This window comes from Pocillopora damicornis, chromosome 8 (genome assembly GCF_964200805.1).
Source record: "Pocillopora damicornis chromosome 8, jaPocDami1.2, whole genome shotgun sequence".
Classification (NCBI taxonomy): Eukaryota; Metazoa; Cnidaria; class Anthozoa; order Scleractinia; family Pocilloporidae; genus Pocillopora; species Pocillopora damicornis.
The window spans coordinates 23,505,404-23,528,066 of NC_142677.1; the positions used below are offsets into that span (position 1 = coordinate 23,505,404).

At 38.0% G+C, this 22,663-nt stretch overlaps 4 protein-coding genes and 2 long non-coding RNA genes across 7 annotated transcripts; 4 read left to right on the forward strand and 2 right to left on the reverse strand.

The window, feature by feature from the left end:
* The first annotated feature begins 1,421 nt into the window (after window positions 1-1,421).
* LOC113671564 (uncharacterized) lies at window positions 1,422-10,776 on the forward strand. Of its 2 annotated transcripts, XM_089180808.1 has the most exons (17): window positions 1,431-1,739; window positions 2,735-2,833; window positions 3,341-3,901; window positions 4,338-4,530; window positions 4,612-4,760; window positions 5,005-5,068; window positions 5,163-5,302; window positions 6,086-6,171; window positions 7,068-7,148; window positions 7,295-8,099; window positions 8,598-8,635; window positions 8,751-8,987; window positions 9,252-9,300; window positions 9,414-9,481; window positions 9,716-9,816; window positions 10,109-10,214; window positions 10,350-10,776. In XM_089180808.1, the coding sequence occupies exons 2-17, from the start codon at window positions 2,737-2,739 to the stop codon at window positions 10,419-10,421; spliced, it is 2,847 nt and encodes a 948-aa protein (XP_089036934.1). In that variant the 5' UTR covers window positions 1,431-1,739; window positions 2,735-2,736; the 3' UTR covers window positions 10,422-10,776. The 2 variants fall into 2 exon arrangements, with proteins under 2 accessions (XP_089036935.1, XP_089036934.1); XM_089180809.1 differs by lacking the exon at window positions 7,068-7,148 and having other exon boundaries at window positions 1,422-1,739.
* A 645-nt stretch (window positions 10,777-11,421) lies between these two features.
* LOC149041866 (uncharacterized) lies at window positions 11,422-13,779 on the forward strand. Its single transcript, XR_016179303.1, has 4 exons — window positions 11,422-11,681; window positions 12,083-12,153; window positions 13,132-13,156; window positions 13,495-13,779. It is a non-coding gene; the product is annotated as an uncharacterized LOC149041866 (long non-coding RNA).
* Window positions 13,780-15,025: 1,246 nt separating this feature from the next.
* Window positions 15,026-15,478, reverse strand: LOC149041867 (uncharacterized). Its single transcript, XR_016179305.1, has 2 exons — window positions 15,278-15,478; window positions 15,026-15,200 (listed from the first exon to the last, which is right to left on the reverse strand). It is a non-coding gene; the product is annotated as an uncharacterized LOC149041867 (long non-coding RNA).
* An 85-nt stretch (window positions 15,479-15,563) lies between these two features.
* On the forward strand, window positions 15,564-18,454 carry LOC113671497 (uncharacterized). The gene is made up of 3 exons (XM_027187713.2): window positions 15,564-15,895; window positions 16,779-17,381; window positions 17,545-18,454. Exons 1-3 carry the CDS (start codon window positions 15,718-15,720, stop codon window positions 18,177-18,179), a joined length of 1,416 nt encoding a protein of 471 aa, XP_027043514.2. The 5' UTR covers window positions 15,564-15,717; the 3' UTR covers window positions 18,180-18,454.
* A 77-nt stretch (window positions 18,455-18,531) lies between these two features.
* LOC113671530 (interleukin-1 receptor-associated kinase 1-binding protein 1) lies at window positions 18,532-20,630 on the forward strand. Its single transcript, XM_027187753.2, has 3 exons — window positions 18,532-18,847; window positions 19,031-19,302; window positions 20,200-20,630. The coding sequence occupies exons 1-3, from the start codon at window positions 18,635-18,637 to the stop codon at window positions 20,471-20,473; spliced, it is 759 nt and encodes a 252-aa protein (XP_027043554.2). The 5' UTR covers window positions 18,532-18,634; the 3' UTR covers window positions 20,474-20,630.
* Window positions 20,498-22,655, reverse strand: LOC113671540 (protein jagunal homolog 1). The gene is made up of 2 exons (XM_027187764.2): window positions 22,345-22,655; window positions 20,498-21,635 (listed from the first exon to the last, which is right to left on the reverse strand). Exons 1-2 carry the CDS (start codon window positions 22,524-22,526, stop codon window positions 21,284-21,286), a joined length of 534 nt encoding a protein of 177 aa, XP_027043565.2. The 5' UTR covers window positions 22,527-22,655; the 3' UTR covers window positions 20,498-21,283.
* Between the last annotated feature and the right edge of the window lie 8 nt (window positions 22,656-22,663).

Genomic DNA, 22,663 nt, shown 5'->3' on the forward strand with positions numbered 1-22,663 from the left:
AATCAAAGGAATGCTGACCAAAAGTTTGAATTATTTAACATGGTAAATTCATAATGGAGAGAAGAAAAATTTTAATTTTATAAGGAGTCCAAATCAATTGGAAGGAGCGGGGTATGGCATATCCGCTAGCCGGGGAGTCTAAATCACATGGTCATGACATACGGACCTTGCGCGACCTCGAGGCAAATATTCCCCCCAACCCATTACAGTCAATAAGTGCATAATGTCATTGTTTCGTGTTCTCACCCCACGGATTGGAAGAACAGAGACCCTTGGAATACATCGTGTCAAGAGACGGTCGTCAATAAGTGGTGCTTTCTTTTGGTTCACTCTCGTTTAAGAAGCGAATGTCGTTGAAGGCTGCTTTGCACAGTGGTCAACTCCCCGTAATGAAAGTCGATCCACTCAGCCTATCAAGAGATAGCATGAGACCAAATTGCCTTAAGTTTCGTGTCATGTCGAGCGAGTCTCCTCGGGGCAAATCGACTACCTTATAAAATGGACTGTTACTACGATTTTCATCCTCTGTAATGAAGGGTCGTAATCGTCTTCTCTTGCACAGGGTGTACATTATTCTGCGGCAAATGTTCATAAACTTAATTAGTGTGTTCGTCAGCACACCATAATGAAGCTTACTCTGTTTACTCTCAGTTTCACTTTTCCTTGCCTCAGTTTAAGGTCCGAATGAATCATGGGAAAAATAAGATGTGAAATAAAAATACAGACTGTATCGGAGTTGTGTATTTTTAATGTTAAAATTGTTGACATGAATGAGAAATGAACCCGAAGAGATCAATAACGAAAAAAAAAAACAAGAAAAACTCTATATACATGATTTAAAGGAAAAACGATGATGAATAAAGATACAAATATGGATATGAAAATAGTAAACATTGCGAAGGCGGGAAGTGCAGCGTTCATTGATGATGAAAAATCTTGATAAAAACTCGCCGTATTAAGGGGTTATTGGTTAGTTTTCTTTCTGACGGCAGTCAAGATTCACGCCTCGTAGAAGCTACAGCCTGTCACCTGAAAGAGAAACGAAAAAAAAACGCTCCTCGAAAAGCCATCCACGCCTATGAAATTGATGATGCGACCGAATCGCAACCGAAACCGAAATCCTTATTTGACTCGATTCCACTCATAAAAGGGCACACAGCTTCTCTTCAAAGGGTCGCCCCCTAACTGCTGCCGGATATTCGAGTTCGTTTTATCCTAATCCATCACTGACTTATTTACTCTTCTGCTTGGTAGTCGTGAATTGCCCAAGGATGGGAATATTTTTCCTTTTAAAAAGAGGAATGAAAATCAAGCGCTAATTACCACTCAATAGGGTCCTCAGCTGTCGGAGGTAAACCTCTTCAGAATGGCTGAAAAGGTGAACCGGAAGTGATTTAGCATAGCTGATTCTCTGCCTCGTTGTCATCCGGGAGTGTCTGGGAGTGCATATTTTGGCACGTGACTATGTTCCAATATGGCCGCAGATTTCCACTCCTCAGTTAAGGAAATTGGTGATTTTGTGAAATATTTGGTATATTAAAGCTCCTAATTCAATCATACAAGAGGCCTACGGTAGGAAAATGTTAATTGGCTCACAATGATTGACTTTTTGGCCCTTTCGAAGAATTTCCGTCTTTTACTGAAAGCGAAATCCACGACGACTTGCTGAAGAGGATATCGAAGTTGATCGCAAACTGGATGAAAACCTAATTCCTTCGCACATAATTGACTTTTTAAAGGTAAGAACGTAGTAAATGTGACATTTAGAGCTTTTCGGATTGTTTACGCGGATTATGTAGCTTAAATTACACATAAATTTGACCACTGAAAGGTGAAGTCGCGTGTTTGATAACAAAAATCTTGACTTACATGTTCCACTTTGGTAGGTATCAGATAATATTCTAAGTGCAATTTCTTAGTCGTAAATGTTGGGCTTGAATTCAAACAATATTATTTTGTTCTCAGTCAATAAACAGGCCTTGATTCATCTTATTTCATTCCATTGTTACTTCAAGAACTTTTGTCAGCGGTGTACAGTTCATGCTACTCGACAGAGCATATCTATTTTTTGCTAAATTTAGTAGTTCCTGTTTGAAACTTTGTGAATTAAGAGTCTCATAGAGTTTAAGGGAAATTTCCTAATCGTTTAAATTAAACGACACATGTACTGTTCCTTTTTAAAACTGAAAGTATTCAACTTAAAAGTGTTAAATACCTGGCTATTTAATTTCACTCGCTGTATTGGTTTATGTATTGCTTTATGTGTCAATCTGAGTACTACCCCAACATGTCTAACTTGAATAAGTATGCTTTTGACATTGCTGATGTCGGAAGTTACTGCTGAAATCACTCATCTGTACACTTGAAAATGCATTTAGCATTTTACTGGTAAATTTAATAGTTAAATGCTGAAATAAAAACATCCTTGAACTTGTATTTGTTACATTGGCAATATATACCAAGAATATTGATAACAGAAATGCAATACATGTTGATTTTTTCTTTTCAAAACAGTTGCATAGTAGGAAGCCCTCAAAGGCTGTTCATAACTTCTCTATGACTTGGTAACCTTGTGTAAAATTGTACACTAACATTCCACTCAATTGAAATGTATTTCCCATCAGTAAGAGCAGTTTGTCAGTCAGATAGATGCCTTCTTATGCACAAGAAAGCTGAAGTACAATATTGTTTATGTAAACACTGTTTGGCACTTCATTTCATCCACGATTTATAGATATGAACCGCACTTTGCTTGTTGAAGAAGGAGATGATGAAGTTGCCAATAGACAAGATAAGAAAAAGAGAGAAAAAGAAAAGTTTGTAGAATCAGCAGGTACTTTACAAGACAGTGTGTATTGTTGAAGGAAAAGTCTTCAGTATCATGTTATAGTTTATGCCTAACCATTTACACCCTAACATCAGTATGCACATTCTCCCTACTGTCCTCAGTACATTTCTTAAGGTCCTGACATGGAGAATTTGTGAACAATCAAGAGCCCCTTTAATTGTTGATCATTTCTTTTGTTCACGTGTCTTTAATGATTGATTCTGGGTGATATTGTCAGGAGAAATTAGATGCTATCACTCTTAAGAGAAAAAGGTTTGATGGATGCATATTATGGTAAAGCTCTTGAACCTTATGTTGTCTTAATTTTGGGCTACGTTTCTCTGCATACACTTGTATCCTGAAATTTACTAGAGTACTGGCATATCACCCTAATTACCGTATTCCTAGCAGTACTTTTCTCTGAAAAAGTACACTTTGGAAAACATCATATTGGATTACCATCCTGATTGGTACAAAGCTAAGGAACAATTTTTTTTTCTATTTGCAAAACAGACAAAAAGAAAAAAATGACTTTTAAGAAAGCAGATGGTAAGAAAGATGTACACCATAACAGTTCAATAACAGGCTCATCTAAAGTACAGCCAGCTGAAATGGTTGATATGGCTGCAGTGAATCCTGATCCCGATGGTATAACATCGCCAGTGGGATCCCCAGCAGTTACTGTTCCAGGAACAGGTGTTTATCCAGGAAACATTGTAATTCCACCACCACCCAGATCTACAGCAATCCAACAAGTTCCCTCACAACACTTGCAGCAGAGAGGAAACTGGCCACAGCAGTCACAACAGCAAATGCCTGCTGTCTATATGGTACCTGCACAGCAAGCTCACTTTATCACAACACCCTTCCAGTCCCCAGGACCCCCACCTCAGCAAATATCAGGACAATTTGTTACACAATCATACCAGCAAGGTCATTATGCTGGGGCACAATATCACCAGACTATCCCTGTTGGACCTCCTGTTCAAGGTGTTGTGTACAGTGGTCAAGTAATTGCAGGATCTCACCATGGCAATGTGCTCACAAGAACTCAGTCCCTGCCTGTTTCTACAGGTAAATTACACATATTGTCAGTATTTTTTCCATCTTATCATTGTTCCAAATTATAATATTTATAAAATTACAGATATTTTTAAATAAACTTTATTGTTTTGGTTAGGTGAACAGATACAGAGTTCAGGGCAGCCTGGTTGGGCAGTGAAACCCCCAGCAAGTCCTCCACCCCTAAATAATGCAGTAATAACTTACTGTAATAATTTGCCCTCAGATCATGAAAGTCCAAGGTTAATAAATTGTATTCTCACACAGTGTGAGCATATGATCATAAAATTATTAATCAATGATTATGGTCAGATGAAGATTAGGAATGGTTTTTAGTTATCACTTATTAGTTGTTATTATGTTCTTCATCAAAAAACTTGTATTATGTATTCACAAGTTACAAATAATTTGTTTTCAATTAGTTCTCAATCATACTATTCATTTTCAGGGACGTGGATGCAAGACAAAAATAATGCAAATACAACAAACAATACACAGTGGGCAGCATTCCCTCCAAGTGCTTCTCTTCAACAAATAACTGTCGTCAATGAACTGGATGAAGAACACAGCTCCAGTGATGAAGATGTTGATCGCAGCAGTTCTCCTGAGCTTGCGGGTGAAGAGGGTGAAGTTCTCCTTAGGTATGTTTTGTACTACATTGTACTACATTGTACATTGTAAATTGTACTGCATGATTTTTAAAGTTATATTTCCTCCTTCAGAGCTCCATCACTGGCGAGTTTTGCAGAAAGTGTCAGCAGCATTGAAGAGGAATCAGAAGATAATGTGTGGTGCATTTTGCCTGATCAAAGAGAATATTACACAAAACAGTTTCTAAGACTGCAACCAGCTATAGATGGTGTTGTGAAAGGTAACAACAGAATTATTAATAATCCTGTTCACTTTTGTCAACAATTTTGGGAAATAACATTATATGCAGTCAATGACTTGCCCTATAGGAAGGGAAGGGCTGATTCAGATTGGTAATTTTATGCACATCTTTTGCTTAACAGTGAATGGCTGTCATGACAATGGTCTTGTTAATGTATAATTGTGTTAATAGTAATGTTACCTTTGTGAGCACAATTTGTTAATTTTTTATCTTGGCATTGTAGGACCAAGAGCAAGGGATTTTTTCATGAAATCTGGCTTACCAGTGGAGGTGCTATCCAAAATATGGTATGCAACAATGAATTGTTGGCAGTTGATCCATATTTTCTGGGATGGTATGGCAGTTATGTGAATTTATGATTTTCTTGTGTACTCTTTTAAGGCACTTGTCAGACCTCAATAAGGACAATGCTTTGAATTTGGATGAGTTCTGCATAGCAATGCATCTTGTTGTAGCTATGCGACATGGCCTGGAACTGCCACTGACCTTACCTATTGTCTTGTTACCAGAAAAGAGTGAAGGTACATATGGCATTCTCTGTGCTATTGCAAAACTTAATGGTTATGAGCTGATATTAAATGTGGGTGATTGTGTGATTTCCAAACACCTCACTGTAAAATATGAACTGGCATTGAATGAGCTACTAATTTCCAGAATTCAGAAGACTAATGAGATTAACTCATGGAGACAATTTCAAGAGGTGCCAGGAAAAAGTGTACAACAACGATAAGTTTTGGAATCATATATATCAAAGATTTTTTATTATTATTTTTTTTACCTTGAGATAAAGAATCTTCTTTAATAACCTTCATTAAAAGTGCTACTTTGAAATTAAAAATTTTAGTGATTTAAAAAAAAAACACTATAATTAAATTGAAAAATTAAAATGCAAATCCAAGACAAGATTTCTAGGTTCAATATGCGCTGATCACATTTTGATTGAAAAGAAAACGGAGTTGAAATAGGTAAAATGTTACTGTGTAAAAGAATGAGCTCCATTCTGTTCAGTGGTCAAAATTATCAAATTGAAGTAAGTATCCAAAATTGTTGTTTATTAAGCTGTAAAAAAGTGCAACCTTTATTGGGATAGGCAAATAATTTGCATGCTATTTTAGTTTGAATGAAACTGCTACATTCTCCAAAGGGGCAGAGACAAGGAAAACTGAAGGTGATTTTTGATAGACTGGTAGTTTTTCCTTCTCAATTGACCTGCATTCTTTAATGCTCTGGGAAAGGAAAGTTTTGTCAAAAGTCACTTTATGCTTTATTCTGCATATCCCTTCCTTTTTCATGACAATTTCTAGTGGATATGTGTCCAATTGATGTGCCACCTCAAACAGATGAAGGTGAAGAACCAGAGAGTATAAGAAGGAATGTTTCCTCACCAGAGGTACATCATTGTTAGTACTGTTAGAAATGATCACACCTAGGATTGATTACTAACTGTGACACCTGCATGTAAGTTACACCTTGCAATTTGGCACTTTTATAATTAAAAATATTTAGGCAAGAAGGAAATTATCCCTTTTTGTTGGTGTAATCCCCTGTGGGAGTCAGAAGGAAGAGAAAAATATTTTGATGCCTCTTGAACTCTTAGTTCATAGCATGTCAGGATCATATATCTCTTATTGATTTCTATTGACATCTGTAATGAATTACTATTAGTTTTCATCATCCTTAAAACCCCTTGGGAAAAAGTTTTGATGAACTCTTCTGGAAAGAAATTTGTAAAGGCAAACATGGGTGTGCTGTGGTTGAATTTTAGATGTCTCTTGCTTGAGGCAGAATTGGAATGTAAGATTATGTGGAGAAATTTGTCTGTTTACTTGTTAAATGATAGCACTGTATTATACATGTTTAATTTTGTTGACATCATTTTTGATATGGAAAGTTTGTCTGTGGTATTGTCTATGTCACATTGTTTGCACAGAAAACTTTTTGATTGGGTGCCAAGAAATCAGAAATAAAGTAAACACTGTAGCAATTCAGGAAAAAAATCATCATACTCATACTCCCAAAGACTGGCTTAACACACTGTCAGAAAACTAAGGCCTGATTTGCTTTAGTTTTTCAGCAAATTGTAGGGAAGGATGGCAAAAGTTTTGCAGACTAGTCACAGCACATGGTGAATTAAATGCAAGGCCTTTCTGGTTGATTTTTCACTCAATCAAACACTTCTCTAAAGAAATTATCCGTGTTTGCACTAACAGTTGCAATGTACAGTGATTAATGATGTTTTTGTTAGTATGCACTGTACCCATTATTTTGCACTATCTGTCTGCACAGCACTGGTTACGTTTTAGTGGTTCCTCAGGAAGCACTGCACAGCACACTAAGTTTAACAACTTGCCTATGAGGAGGAAAGCAGTGAGTAAACTTAAACATTGTGAAAACTAAAAAATGTTCTAAGTTGTAGTTTATTTCCTTAGTTTTTAATTTTTAAAGTTTGCTCTTTGCTTGAAAGTGCACAATGGGCTGTACTTTTATGTTGGTGTTATGTTAATTTTTGGTAGCTGTCAGTTGTTCAAGCCTCACCATCACACGGTGCCCTCAAGGAAAGTGAGGACAGTGCTGGAAGACCCAGGTCACTGTCAGATCCAGCTTCTGTTGAGGATGCTTCAACAGATGGCCAATCAAGCAAAATAATCAACCTTGGTAATCCTGTGAGCCCTCTTCAAGTCAACATGCCAAGTACGCCTGCTCAGCAAGGTGATGTGCCACACACTGGACCTCTTAGTCCCACCCACGTTACAGCAGAGATAGAGATAGCACGACCAAGAGCAGCAGTCAAACCTAGCCTTCTTGATGCCCTTCCAGGGCAGCTGCTCCCCCCTCCATCTGGAAAACAAGCCCGTGATGGCTGGACACCCACTAATAAATTTATTTATCAGGCATCACCTCGTCAAAAAGATTCTAGCTCCCCTGAACCTTCCGAATCACCTCCCTCTTCACCTGAAGAAGACACTCCTACTTCACCACTTTCTCCTGAGGGAATGAGGACACCTTCACCTCCTCCTCTGGCACAGGAGGAACAGGAAGAGGAAGAACCTAAGGAGGAAGCCGGAAAGGAAGAAGTAGTCTATCGAGTGAATAGGAGAAGCGGTGAGAGGCCGAGGTCGACTGGAGATGTGAAACTTAATACTAAAAGTGATTCTGGTTTAGTGACAACACCAGTCGAAGAAGAGGGTCAGAGTTCTGTGTCTTCAGAAGGAAAGAAAGATCCACCTCCCCCACCCCCTAGGAACAAGAAAGGTCATTCAAGATCTTCTTCGTTGGATCTCAATAAGCTCTTTGCTACGAAAGCCAAGGAAAATAGAGGTATAGAAATTAATTCCTGTCTGCTAGCGTCTCAGTAGAAATGTCTTGCTTTGTTGTTTATCATCATTCTGTAAATACTGCATTTTTTACTGTGCAAGGACCTTAAAATTAAGAGCTCCTTGGCATTCCTTATCCCACGCTTTGTTGAGGTAATAAATGCTTGATGAAACGTTTGGATCAGTTTCAAACGCCACAGTCGCTCAGTTTATACAATACACTACTTCGCGGTATGTGAAACATTTTATTACTTCTGTCTAGTCCAGCGATATTCGATATGTGTTTTGTGCTACTGTTAGAAATATGTTATATCGATAACGTTTTACATTTTTAAATTGAAAGCCTCTCTGTTCACAAGCTTTAGTAATGATATCGTTCATATTTATAGCGACCGTGAACAGACCTACGGAATGTTCTTTCTTTAATCTGCATATTTTGACATTTCCGTGGTATCAGAATTTCTCGAGTTATCAGCTCAATATTTTTCTTATTATTTTATAGGAACACCACCATCACCGTCGTCAAGCTTTTCCAGTCAGGTGCGTGAATACGGTTTTGATCAAACTGGCAAAATTACAGCAAGCTTGGTTAAAAAGTAGCTTAAATATTCCATGCGTCAAATACATGGTTTCAAAAATAGTTCTGTATTTTCAGACGAGTGATAGTGCAGCGCCAGCAAAGAGCGAACCTAACACACCCAGACACAGAAAAGAGAATAGTGCCGAACAAGAGAAAGTTGTAGCCGACCAGGAAAAAGTAGAGAAACAGGAAGATTTTGCTGACTTCAGCAGATTTGAAAGTTTTGTGGAAGCACAGGAAGGCGAAGGCACACGTGGTTCATCCACTCGCCCCGGGATTCATAGGCGATCATTTTCACTCGACCACTCACATGTAAGGGTTTAAGATTTTCGTTTATCCCTGTTTCATCTTTCTCACTGAGATACGCGCACTTTTTTGTGAGCTTTGTTAAATGCGTTACCGTAGTTACCTCTATTGCTGAAGGTCAACTGCCAAAAGGCAGCATGCTGGGCAATGGAAAGCAGCGACTGAATTTAACATCTGCTTATGAAATAAACTTTAACAAGGTCACGCCGAGAATTTTCTTTTAATGTTGAAGATAAGAAGATTTCTTTTTGTTTACATTCCTTGCCCTAGGAGTTAGGGTGGTCTCGGTCAACTCCTGCTCAGAAGGCTTCAAATGAAGGTGAGGCATGAAAAAGCTTTGGCTTAAGAATTTTTGCAATGTGTATTCCGTTATTTTGGTTTAAGAAGAACACTTGCTATGTGTCACTTACTCTTAGTTCTTCTGTTCTTTAGGAGTCACGACAGCAGCAAGCAGACCAACTCACGCCCAGGAGGCCTTACCACGGCCAGTTCCGAAGTTGGTACGTGTCATTTAATCTACTATTATTGCAAAAGGTGATGTGAAGTTAGATTAGATCTCAGTAGGCATGGGGAGGTCTGCTTCTAAAAGTAGCTGCCCAAGTCTGAGACTGCGCATCCTAGCACCTGAAGTTTGTAGCCACACTTCAATTTCACTTCATTCATTCACTTCATTTCTAACTCACCAAGATGTCAATAACTGTGTTCTGTTTTTCCTCCTTAACCGCCATCTTCAGAAACCTCCAAGTCCTCCAACATTAAAACAAGGAAGAAGAGTAGACAAAGATGGAGAAAAAGAGAGAAAACTTAAAACGGAACCGCCAAAAGTTGTAGTAAGGTAAAACTTTGTTCGTCTTCTACTAACACAGTCATAAATGGTACCTATAAATTAATCATGTTAAGCATTTAATTTATTTATCAGCTCATTAGTATGACATGCCTTCGTCCATTCCCCACAAAGGAGATTGCGCGACGTACTTTTATAGCCAATTTACAGTGACCTCGTAGTTCAAAGGAAGGAATAATAAGTTATAGTTTTCGGCGAAATCCCTTTTTTCATGTGAAGTATCGATTAACCGTCGAACCTTTCATACTATTGCTTGCATTTGACCTTTTTCTCTTCTTCGTAGGCCACTAACCAAGGAAGACAAATTAAATTCGAGAATAAATGATTTGAAAGAAAAGAATGCTGTGCTATCTAAAGTTAACTGTGAACTTCAAGAGGAACTGAAAACGGTAGGATTATGATGAGTATTTTCCGACGACCACTATATAATAAGACTGAGCATTCCTCTCAGTAGTCTTTGCCTTGAATTCTTTCGAGAAATATTTCTCGCTCATCATGAGTTTCCTTTTTTGTTTTCTTCATAGATGATGGAAAATCGAGCAACACTGGAGCTTAAACTTGGAAAGCTCAAATCAGATTCAACGCCAAAGGGATGAAAACGCGAATAAATGAAACGAAGAACAATACCTCCAAAAAAGATTTTATCCTCCTGCAATGTTAATTAAACGAAAAAATTTTTTCGAATTAACAGCATTGCTGATATGTATATTTTCTTGACATTTCCATGTTCAGAATAACTAAAACCAACTTCCACCCTTCTACTAATTACATTTTAATGCATTACTTTTTTTTATCTTGCTTTTAGATACGAACCGGTAAGTTAAGAATTTTCTCTATAAGCCACATTCTAAAGAATTATATTATATATAAGAAAATCTAAAAAAAATATCATTGCGATACATAATGGTAGAATTTCCAAGAGATGATTAAAGATTAGAATCATTTTGAAAACTGTTTCAACTCATTTCATCTGTATTCGAAACATTTCGGCACTTGTGCCTTGTTCAGCGAGCCAACATCATCCTTCAGGCTGTCCGAGCCACATTGCATTATAGGAGTCACATAGAAACAGCAGCCATTAAGTCACGGTGTTTGAAAATGTGCAAGTATTTTGGTATAGCTCAAAACAGAATATTATACCAACGAAATACCCGTATAAGATATTAAGCTTTTTAATCCAAAAGTCTTAGGTTTCCTTTAACATTTTTCTGTGAACTTTTCAATATTTTACTATTCTACTGTACAGACTCGAGGAAGCTGCAGTAACCGAGCCAGATATGGCACTACTAGCACGAAGACCGCAATCTTACGTAGCAACTGGCATATTTTTTTTTCGGTGTTTCTGCTCTTCGTATCTTCATTTTAAATTTTTTTGCTTTATATTGTTATGGTTCTGGCTAAAAAATAAACAATCACGGCGGAATTATGACTTGCGTAAGCCACTTTCTTGTCTGGAAGAGCTACGTCGCAGTTCGTGTCTATTGGAAAATTCATCTTTTAACCCTATCCCGGCAGCCCCTTGCGGTTTTGGGTGGAATTCCACCCATAATTTCCGGTCATTTCCGGTTGTCTCGTCGAATATTGCGTTACTCCCGATTGCTTCCAAATTTGGTGTGTATCACGCTAAAAGATTAAACAAATCATGTAGCGAGTTTGAAGGGCGACAGTTAAATGTGTGCTACACAACGTTCATTTGAGTGCGAAAATTTCACTGTCGAAGATGGCCTCATCGTCGAAGCGTGCACGGGTGAGCTTTATCTCCGCAGAAATTGCTTTAGAAAAAAATATTTTACGATGAAGACACCGCTGATGGGATGGACAGTGGAGAAGAAAGTGATTTAGACCGGCAGATCGAGGTGAGAAGTCAATATCGGCCATCGCGAATGGTCGCCATCGCACATGTTGTCTTGAAATGCGAAGTTGTTCGCCTCAGATAGCCCTTTTGTGATTGATTTCTCGCGTACTTCTTGAAATTTGATTACAAATTGATTTTTGCGACTCTGTAAATCAATAATTTACGCTAAGAGTGTGTTTTTAGCGATGAGACGTGATGCGATTCAAACTATTTGCACAAGCGAAATATTAGACGCGTAATTCGATCAGCGGTTAGTTGTTGCTATGGAGAAATACATTTTTCGAACGCGTCGGATGCTTGGGATTCGTTGGCGATTTGGCGATTTAGTTTAGTATCGCTTGTTCATTCGGTTAATTTTGAGTATTTTACGGAATATAAGCAGTGTACATTTTATATTTTTAGTGAGGGAGAAGTTGAAGATGTCGATCGGCCGGAGGAGGCTTGCGCCTCGACTTAGGAACCCATGGCTCCTGGTGAGTGAAATATTTCCAACCAGCGAAATTTGACAACAAGTATAATTTCCGAATGCGTATACCATAGATTAACTTGAATTTGTTTAGGATATTATTCTATAAATGTTGAGGATAATTGATTTATTCATTGAAAATTATATTTTTGTTTGAATGTGTTGTTGGTGGCCCCTCTGCTCCTTCTGCTGCTACCAGATTCTAACCACAAATAGTGTACTACGTAAGTCCATGAAGTGGTGGAAAACTATGGTTTACCACCTATTTGACATGGCTGTAATCAATGGCTTTATCCTTTTCAAAGAGCATCAGGCTCAGTTTCCTGACAATGAAGCTCTAAAAAGGCCCTCTCAGTATTCTTTGGGTGATTTCTGGGAAGAAATCGTTGGCAACTCTGTGGTTTACCTGATTATGGTAGTCCACCAGAGAATACCATGATGAAATCACCCCCTTCCACCTCAGAGGAATTTACAACTGTCCATATCTTAGTTTTCTCTGATACTCAGAGATGCTGTGTGGTATGTTATAAAGAGGGTAGGGGAGATTTCAGGGTTCGATCTTATTGCAATGCCCCTCAATGTCAAAAGTGTATGCATGTTAGTAAGGGTTGGGATTGTTTTGCAGTGTTTCACTCTAAGAAGTACCACAGGCAAATTTTGCTGATGTTTATTCCAATGTTTTCAGATGTTGTGTTTCTCAAAAATATCAGAAAAAAAAAAAAAACTTTTTTAACCTTGTTGCTTTTATCTTTGTCAATGGGAATAGTTGTGATTTGGTCCTTGTTTTCTCAGGGAGGACTCTCATTAGTTAGTAGGGATGTTAAAAGGCAAATTCATTCACCCAGTAACACATCAGGGCCTACCCATCCTCCTGTTATAAAGTCGAATTTCCCAACAAATTTTTTTTTTCCTGCTAATTTTTTGGAATGACATGGGCGCACATAAAAATTCATAAAAAATTCATTATTTATTCTTTTTCTTTCAGATTTTCAGGAAGTGTTGCTGAAAAGGTAATAATTAACTTCTGCTATCAATTAATCTTAAGTAACCTATACCTGTGAGGGAAAGTGACTTTGACCTCAAGTTTTACGCTATGTCTTACTTATTTTATGTTTTAAATTTTACTTTTTAGGAAAGTCCTGGGTTTCAATGATGAATCTTTTTTTTTTTCCTGAGAAGCCCATTTTATACACTTTAAAATGACATATTGTAGGTGTTATTCCTGTAAATATTTGTTGAGATATGAATTGAAAACTGAATGTGGACAAATTTTTGCTAATTTGTTTGGAATGACATGGGTGCACATAAAAATTCATAAAAAATTCATTATTTATTCTTTTTCTTTCAGATTTTCAGGAAATGTTGCTGACATGTCAATAATTAACTTCTGTTGTCAATTAATCTTGAGTAACCTATACCTGTGAGGAAAAGTGACTTTTGACCTCAAGTTTTACACTATGTCTTACTTATTTTGTGTTTTAAATTTTACTTTTTAGGAAAGTCCTGGGTTTCAATGATGAATCTTTTTTTTTTTCCTGAGAAGCCCATTTTATACACTTTAAAATGACATATTGTAGGTGTTATTCCTGTAAATATTTGTTGAGATATGAATTAAAAACTGAATGTGGACAAATTTGTGCGTTTTTTGTAACTGCTGGTGTTGGGTTAAAGACATTCTCGTTCCCTTTTTAACTTGTTCGCATCTCTTGAATGTTCACCTATTTTGGGAGATGATTTTCAAGATTGCCTTTAATTTTGAAGCAAGTTACTCCAAATAAATCCGTGAAATAAAATAATATATAGATTTAGCTAAGCCTAAAAGCGGAGCTCGCATTTTTTTTATTCCCGCACGACTCAAGGGCACAACGCCTTGCCCCGGCCAGGACTAGAACCCGGGTCGTCCGACTCGGAGCCTAGTGCACTGACTACTGGACAAAACCGTGGCGTTGGCGTGCCCGCGGTACAGTTGACCACGCATGATAAAAGTAGCACCTTGTACGGTCGTACGGTTGTACATCCAAATTTTTTGGTTTGATGGGTTACTACTATTTTGTATAATTATGGGGCTACGCTCTGCGAGCTCCGCCATAAACCAGAGCCTTAAAAAACGTTAAAGGCCCATTTTCGACCTTGATGCAACGCGCGCCGCGACCCAATTTCCTGTAACACGAAATTCCCAGATCACTGAAAACCTTCTAAAATCGTCTTTCTCAAGAGCCATCCTGGACATATAGTCAACTATTTTACGGTTAATACATTCGCCGTTCGTCATTTTACAGTTTCCTAACATTATTTTGAATTTGTCCAGAAGAATCCGAGGAAAGTGTCACGCTTGGATCTCTTTGTACTTTGTGAACAGAGTCGGCGAAAAGCAAAACGTTCAAATTTTTTCACTCTCTAAAAGCGCTTGAAGATTCTAAATGAAGATTAAATATTTTCAGTAGAAATTGGTATTTTTAGCAGAGAAATATGGAAAAATACCAGACTGCCGGACGTTTAGTTAATTGAAGACCGTGTCCGGTAGTGTCCGGTGAAAATTTTCTTTGTGGCATGCTTGGATCTCTTCGCACTCTGTGTACAAGGTCAGCGAAACGGATAACGTTGGCATTTTTCTCACTTTCTAGAAGTGCTTGAGGATTGTAAATGAAGGTAGAATATTCTCCAATGAAAAATTGGTATATTTCAAAGAGAAATATGGTAGTTGAGGACCGTGTCCGGCCGTATCGCTTGGATGGCTTCGTACTCTGTATACAGGGTTAGCGAGAAACATCAAGTTCGAAATTTTAGGCTTCCTGGAAGCGCTTGAGGGTTGTAAATAAAGGCAGAACATTTTCGTATAAATATTTTTTAGATTTCGAAGAGAAATATGGAAAAATATCGGACTGCCGGACGTTTAATTATTTTAAGTTTAGTCACTTCATTGCAGGAACGTCAGCGACACTGACAGTTTCCGTTACAATTCTTATCTGCTGCTTTGCATGGACAACAACCTCGACCACTCTCTCAAGCGCAAGTTCTTCTCGACGGACAGGAAACTTCAACTGACCCTTGGTCCTATTTAACAACGATGGCAAACGTCAATGAAAAAAAATTGATGAATGAATGAAAACGTGGTGGATCAACATTTTCACCTTCTTCGAAATGCTCGCAAGGATTTTCGCGTTCCTCTTTAGCAACAACCGCTCCATAAGCGTTTACTGCCTCGGAATCTACTAAATCAGTGGATTCATCTGATTCCATACCGGATTAGAACATATAGAATCGTTTTAAACAGAATTATTTTGATAAGCTCTTCAAATCCATCGGAGAAAACGCAGAAGGTATTTTGAGACGTGACAAGGTAAAAATAACTGACCAATCAGAGGCGCGATTTAAACAAAAGCGGTGGTTCGAAACAAAAACAAACGACCACGTTGCATCAAGGTTGGAAATGGGCCTTTAATCGGGCGTGCTTTGCGACCTGTCAGCAGGTATTTATATTTTACCACCTCCAGAAATGTGACATCTTTTTTCCTCAATTTCAAAAGCACAAAGCAAACCTATATTGTCAGGTACTCAGACCATTAACAGGATGGTAAATCTTCACATCTCGTTAGTTTTAGGAATTAGTCTATATGCCTACTGGATGGGAATTGTAAGTACTTTTAAGGTACCAAAACCGACCAAAACCCAAGCAAAATGGCTGGATTATGAAGTGGGAGCGATTGTTCATTTCAATATGCAAACGTTTAACCGCTATATGAAGCCAGGTAACAAAATTTCTCCTTTAACAATGACGTGTTTATGCCAGTTACTGCGTGCTTTGCTAAACGGGTCTGTGAGGAATTTTTAGGGAAAGAATCGAATGTTTCCTTTAGTAATAGTTTCGATTTCATAACAAACCGAAAAATACCCTATTGTTTGTACACTTTGATTTTGACAACTGGGCAGATTTTACTGAAACTCCGAGTGCAGGCGGAAAATAAACTAATTTCTTATTCAGTGGAAATAGTTTGTTTTTTCAATTTTCCGTTTGTGTGACAATCTTGTTTATTCGCCTTTCCATCCAGACCAAATTATGTCGCCGGACTAGTTTCGAAAGCCCTTGAGTTGTTTTCACATTCCATTGTTACGCTGCTCAGGGTATGCAAATATCAATCGAAATACGGCTTTAAGGAAATGATCAGTGTCTGATAGAGTCAAGGATCATGATCACCTAGTACCTAGTACTAAGAACAAGTCCCTTTGCCTACGTAGCAGGCCGTTGTTTAGAAGTGTGTCGGTAACAAGCGTGAAAAGAGACGCACAGAAAGGGAGCTCTCCCTGTTTATCATGTCATCTAAAACATATTATGTAATTTAGTGTTAACAACTGAGTTGAAAACGTAAATTGGCCACAGTAAAGAGTAAAAAAGCTGACGTTTCGAGCGTTAGCCCTTCGTCAAAGCGATAGATTCGCCAATCGCCAATCGCTCTGACGAAGGGCCAACGTTCGAATCGTCTGCTTTTTTAACCCTTAACGGTGGCTAATTTAGCAATCAACTCATTTGTTAACAATAAATTACCTGCTATACTCTCCCACCGACGCAGCACCAGTTTCTTTAGAAACTTACCCTTTTATCCATTCATCTAAGCCATATTGTATGTTTGCTAGGTCATGTTGTGCCCGTGGACACTTTCAACCCAGAAGAGCTTTCAACAGATCAATGGCTTGAGGCAGCTAAGAGTTTCGGTGCCAAATATATCCTTTTTTCTATCGACCACTTCAGCGGGTTTCTCATGTGGCCTACTGCAACAGACTACAAATACTCCGTTAAATACACAAAGTGGAGAGACGGAAAGGGAAACGTCCTGGCTGACTTTATCAAGTCCTGCCGAAAATATGGTTTGGAATATGGATACTTTTATAGTGTGCATAATAATTGGTACATGGGAGTGGATACTTACACCACTGGTGTTCCTGCAACACAAGAGTACTATAAAAAGGTTGTAGAAGAACAAATGCGTGAATTGTTTAATGCTACCTCTCCATATAAAGACCCTTTTTACATTTGGTTTGATGCTGGTATTGTCCCAAAAGTGAGTCCTGATATCGGGCCAATCATACGTGAGTTAGCCAGTAACTCAATATGTGACGAGTGTCCCACGTTTTCTGGTAATCAAGGATTACACTGGGTTGGTAACGAAAAGGCGTTTGCACCTTTACCGCAGTGGTACGCCGTACCCAAAGGAAAATGCTCTAAGAAGACACCAGACGGTGAGTTAAAAGTCTTGTCACCAAACTGGTCATTTCCATATAAAAACTCCAGCTTACTGGCTGTTTCTGGTTGGAATCGCAACTTCAAAGAATTAAACATTGAAAAAACATAATCTTATTTGGAATCATAAGGTTTCATTTTTATTTTTCCCTTCTGTTACAGGTAAAATAATTCAAGGAAGCCCGTATGGTCAGCTGTTCTGTCCCGCAAATTGCGATACCGTTATTCGTGAACACTTTTGGTTCTGGCAACCTGACACGGAGTACTCAGTGAAAAGTGTCCGTAGACTTTTGAGTGAATATCTAACAAGCGTGGGTCATGGATGTACATTGATTCTGAACCTCAATCCCGATACCCGCGGGCTGGTACCCGAGGAGGATCGTAAGGCATACGAGAAACTGGGAAAGGCGATTGCACTGTTATACAAAGATCCTGTTAAAAAATCATTCAAGCCTAGATTAATAATTGGAAAGAAGAAAATTTGGAAGTTTACAGCATTTAGAAGTCTCAATGGTTCTGTTATCCTGATGGAAGATATTGAGAGATATGGTCAATTAGTCATGAAATATGAACTAAAGCTGAAAACTAAAGACGGTTGGATTTCGACTCCAGAGTTGGGAAGCACCATAGGACATAAAAGAATTCATCCTTTTCCAAAAGACTTGGCAAATAAAACTGTCTCTGCAGTTAGCCTAAGGATCAATAAACTTGTCACAAAGAGAAGATCTATAGTATTAAGAGAAGTTTCTGTTTACAATTGGAATGAAGCAGCGAAGCCCGGTAAAAATTTGATTTAACGTCTGTGTCTTCAAGTGTCAATAGATTATTTTGAAATTATCTGTAAAATAATGGTTTCGTTGGAAAAGAATGAGAACAACTCAGATTGTCATAGCCAGAGTTGAGTTACGTTCAGTGGGCATATTATAGCCATAAATAAATGCGGAAATTTGAGGAGCATCACAAAGTAATCCATACTAATTTTTCACCGTGTTAGTGCTTGTCAGCTAACGAGCTATATACCAGTCTCGTCCCAAATATTTTATCATCTCCCGCAATAAATCTCTTTCCATCATTTCCTTGTTCAGTTGTTTTGATAAAATACGCTAGGCTATGGCAGCGCTCACGATCTTACTCAGGGAGAACTGGGCTCTAAGACTGGTCACCGCCGTTAAGATTTTGTTTGTTGTGGTTTTTGAAGTCACTGCACATATTTCGGCATCTTCGGCTTTTTTTGGGATATTTTTGTTACGAAATGAGTCGATTGGAACCCAGAAAGCATAGTCCAGCCAAAGTTTTTGCTGAGTTTACTTCAATGGGCGAAAATGAGGGTGTAAATCCGGAAAGAATGGACTCGAAACTCGAAGGAGCGTTTGACAATAGACGAGAAATTCAGATATTCGAGACTGGAGAAGTTACTCTTCCTCCTGATAAAGCTAAGGTTTCGATTGTCTGTTCCAATACCAAGGTAAGCGACTAAGGCGAATTTGTATAATTATATTGATGAAGGGTTTAACTGAGAGCTAGTTCTCAGTAAAACTGCGTGTTTATTCGAAAGCTGAAAAACCTGATGCACAGAGAAAACGAACACGGTTTTACCTGCAAGTAGCTTATTGCTGTGACTGGAAGTTGTTTAATTTTTTATCTATAGGAATCTGTGGAGGAGGTGAAGACAAGTGTAAATCGCAGAGTGGACTACGTTCTGCAGACTCTGAAATCTCACCATGTCAAAGACTTTATCGTTCACAAAATTTTAAACAGAATCAATAACCTATATCAAATGGAAATTGAAGTAGTTGTAGAATTCAGTGATTTCTCCAAGTGTGAAGAAGTGTGTAACCTGCTTGTGGAAAAGCTCGATGAAACAGTGAAAGTATCAAGTCCTGTGCTATATCACACAGCTAGCAAGCTTGAATCATTAAGGTAAGCTAGAGGATGCAGTCTACTTGCAACACGACCCAAGCACTGAAGCTTGCAAGCTCAAACTGGAAGAATCTTGATACTGACTACCTTATTTCCAAATTAAAACAGGAATATCTACAGTAACTTATTTATGTTTACTAAATATATTCTTGAAAGCCTTACCTTGGACCCACATTCACCTTAGCTACCTCAAGGGCTGTAATACTGCAGTGCACTCGAAGTGACAATCGAGGTCTCTCTCCTTACAGCATCTAATTTCTTCTTTAAGTGTCACCTCTTAATCAAACATTAAAGTCATTAGAATTTTGGAAACGATCAAAAAGTACAGGAGCTCTTGATTGTTAAGCAAATCTCCTTGACAGCACCTTAGGAAAAATATAGACAGCATGGAGAATATGCATACTGACCTTGGGGTGGAAAAGGCTAATATTATTATATATTATCAACCCAAAATAAAAGTAACGGGTAGAAAAAAAATTACGCAAAAAGGATTTTTTTGGTTTTCAACACTAACTTCTCAGAGCCACAATCACAAGAATTGTATAGGATACATACTGTAGAGGAGAAGTTATATCAGGATCTTTGGAGTAAAAAGGTTGATAACTGCTTTCAGTGATGTCATTGTCAACTAAATCAGTAAGCTGTGGGATTCTTTGAGTGTAGTACTTCCAGGGATAGGTAGGTCATGGATCATGTGCTTTTTAATTATGGATTATAAGAAACCAACTTGAAGGTCATGTTGCGTAGAAGGAGAAGGCTGCCCTCCTCAACTCCTTCTTTGCTAGTCCCTCTCCAGTTAAAGTGTGTGCACTTAGTCTGAAGATTCAGAAATCCCCCAACCCCCAACCAACAGAAAAGGCAAACTTTTTCCATAGTTTATTTATCATTTTGCTTCAGACGGCAAGCCTGTGTTTGTGCAGTCAGAAATGCAAAGAGCAAAGCTCTAGAAGTTGTTCAAATGTTCAACCAATCGCTTGGACCACCAATCCTGATACGAGAGGAGCATTATGAAGAATTTGTAGGAAACAGTAGAGAGATGTCACTTGAAAACAAGGATATGGAACAACTGACTTTTCAAGAAAAGGTTGCTATAGCAACAGTTACAGTCACTGTCAAGATCTTTGCAATATTTGAGATAAGAGAAAAAATGAAAGCATGCAAGCAGAAGTGAAACATTGAATGCCAGACAGAACACTGAAGGATGGTAGTATTTATATATTATCAAGACTGTATTTTCAGCATCCTACTAATTTAAACTTTTTAGAAATAAAGTACATCTAATTTTTTATTAGTAGAATATTTCAAATAAAATATTTAGCTGAACAACAGAAGTAATTGACTAGTATTTAAAGAATATTATTGCATAAATTATTACATACAGGGAAAACCTAATTTCAACCTAGTTCCTACTGACTAAAGGTTTCTAGCTTTCTTAGCTCGCTTCTGACACTCAAATTGACCAATAAAGGGAAAGTGGATCAAAGTTGTTGATGTACATATTCCTAACCCCAAGTAACTAATCAGTTTTTCTGTCACAACCAGCTTGCACAACCTTTTCCTTAAAATCCTGCAAAACTGGAGAGGAAAAGGTATAAATTGAAGCCTAGGGAAACAAGATTCTCTTCTAACTTACATTTGTTAGATCTCCTCCGTTTCTACACTACTTGCATGGACCTGAAATGGGTCTTCAGGTTACAAGTTTGGTGTTTGATCCAAGAGTGTTCTTAGTTACAACAGAATAATTGACTAACTATGGTTACAAGTATTTCACCAAATACCTGTTACACTTAGAATTCAATGAAAATTCATAGGTTCTAGAATACCAACGTTGGACTGGGAATTTTACTGCTTTTGTTAATTGAAGCCATAAGCATTTTTCTTTTTGACTTAATTCATACTGTCCAGTTCTTGGAGGAATAGTTCTATTCTCTCTGATGATATCCTTCTGTAGCCTTCTAACTAAGTTCAGATTTGTGATGCATTATGAATTCTTTTTCTCTCCCTTGGAACTCCATGCAGTAATGAGCTTGTTTGCGTAATACAAACTGATTCCATGAAATTGAATCAGGAAAGCTGTTAATGCCATTTTCATTGGTGCCATCTGATGTTCCTGGGTAGCTGGTGCTCTTCCTTGACTAACATTATAGAAGATTTCTTGAACCATTACACAAGCACCAAATGCTAGAGGACCAACCCCAATAAATAATGTTGCAAATGCATAAATGTAAAGTTGTTTGGTATTGTTCTTTGGAAGGCTTAGAAGCCCTACAATTGTAGGTAGAGCACTCAATAACCAGGCTGCCTGCCAAAGTTTTGGTTGATCTTTAACCATTCTGTGAATCACATAAATGCAAATGTTCAGTTTAAAATCTTGCAGGTGCTTAACCTCTCAACTCTAAAAATTTCAACCTGGTCTATTTCATAATTCTTGATTCTAGCTGCAATACCTTTTTTACTATCACTAAATACCCACTTATATGCCATAGAATTTGTTCTTTTACCTCATTACAGACAAATCTATTAGTAGAGTGTTTCTTAAATGTTATAACAGTACCTCATTAAAGATTAAATCTTAAAGATTGATCCAGTAGATTACAAAGCATTTCACATTATCCCTGCTTACCACCCATGAGCGCATGACACTAGAACCAATTAATTAAAAAGATGAGCCTCATTTAGTTTTAATCGGTTGGAGAGTTTGCCATATAAACCCATTAATATTCCAAAACAAAGCTGTAGTCTCAAAGGCAATCTTTTGTAGTGCTATTGTTTTCTGTTATCCATGCTCTGTCTGCGTAATGAGATGTAGAGTTATACGGAAATCTTGCCCTAGCAGGGTGGATGATTTAACCACTTTGTGATCCAAAATAAAGAAAAATTACGGATTAAATATACTGAAATAGCTGCTTCTATTACTGCAGAGGCAACTAATTTTAACCCGGCTGTTATCACTTGAAGCACCATCAGCTAATCTTGTTTTGATGGAAGTACATTTTCCTTAAGCTACACAATTATGATGAAGATGATAATTTTTTTCCTTACCCATTGTAAGCAGCAGCAATCCAACCTCCAGCAGCCACGATCAGAAATAAATGGAGGCAAAGACAAGCTTTTAATTTCCCCTTCCAAAGGACGCTCTCTTTGTAATGTGAAGCCACACGCTGTCTGTGACTAAAATCTGAGCCATCAGTTCCAGAAGCCCTAGGCCCATCTCGTGAAGCCATGACTGTTATAGAAAGCTTGATGGTAAAGCAAAATGCTTAGTAAATAAACTCCGAACTGAAGGATCAAAACTTGAAAAGTTCTGTCTCTGACCTTCGATGAACTTCTCGTCGGTTTACGCCAGCGGCTTCTCGTAAGA

Excerpts from the sequence above, each read along its gene's own strand:
- LOC113671564 (XM_089180808.1), top strand. The coding sequence starts at position 2,737 with ATGAACCGCACTTTGCTTGTTGAAGAAGGAGATGATGAAGTTGCCAAT. Across the intron at positions 7,149-7,294 it reads TGCCTATGAGGAGGAAAGCA|CTGTCAGTTGTTCAAGCCTC; the intron begins GTGAGTAAACTT and ends AATTTTTGGTAG. Across the intron at positions 10,215-10,349 it reads TTCAAGAGGAACTGAAAACG|ATGATGGAAAATCGAGCAAC; the intron begins GTAGGATTATGA and ends TTTTCTTCATAG.
- LOC113671530 (XM_027187753.2), top strand. The coding sequence starts at position 18,635 with ATGAGTCGATTGGAACCCAGAAAGCATAGTCCAGCCAAAGTTTTTGCT. Across the intron at positions 18,848-19,030 it reads TTGTCTGTTCCAATACCAAG|GAATCTGTGGAGGAGGTGAA; the intron begins GTAAGCGACTAA and ends TTTTATCTATAG. Across the intron at positions 19,303-20,199 it reads AGCAAGCTTGAATCATTAAG|ACGGCAAGCCTGTGTTTGTG; the intron begins GTAAGCTAGAGG and ends ATTTTGCTTCAG.
- LOC113671540 (XM_027187764.2), bottom strand. The coding sequence starts at position 22,526 with ATGGCTTCACGAGATGGGCCTAGGGCTTCTGGAACTGATGGCTCAGAT. Across the intron at positions 21,636-22,344 it reads ATTGCTGCTGCTTACAATGG|AATGGTTAAAGATCAACCAA; the intron begins GTAAGGAAAAAA and ends TGTGATTCACAG.
- LOC113671497 (XM_027187713.2), top strand. The coding sequence starts at position 15,718 with ATGGTAAATCTTCACATCTCGTTAGTTTTAGGAATTAGTCTATATGCC. Across the intron at positions 15,896-16,778 it reads TAACCGCTATATGAAGCCAG|GTCATGTTGTGCCCGTGGAC; the intron begins GTAACAAAATTT and ends TATGTTTGCTAG. Across the intron at positions 17,382-17,544 it reads CTCTAAGAAGACACCAGACG|GTAAAATAATTCAAGGAAGC; the intron begins GTGAGTTAAAAG and ends CTTCTGTTACAG.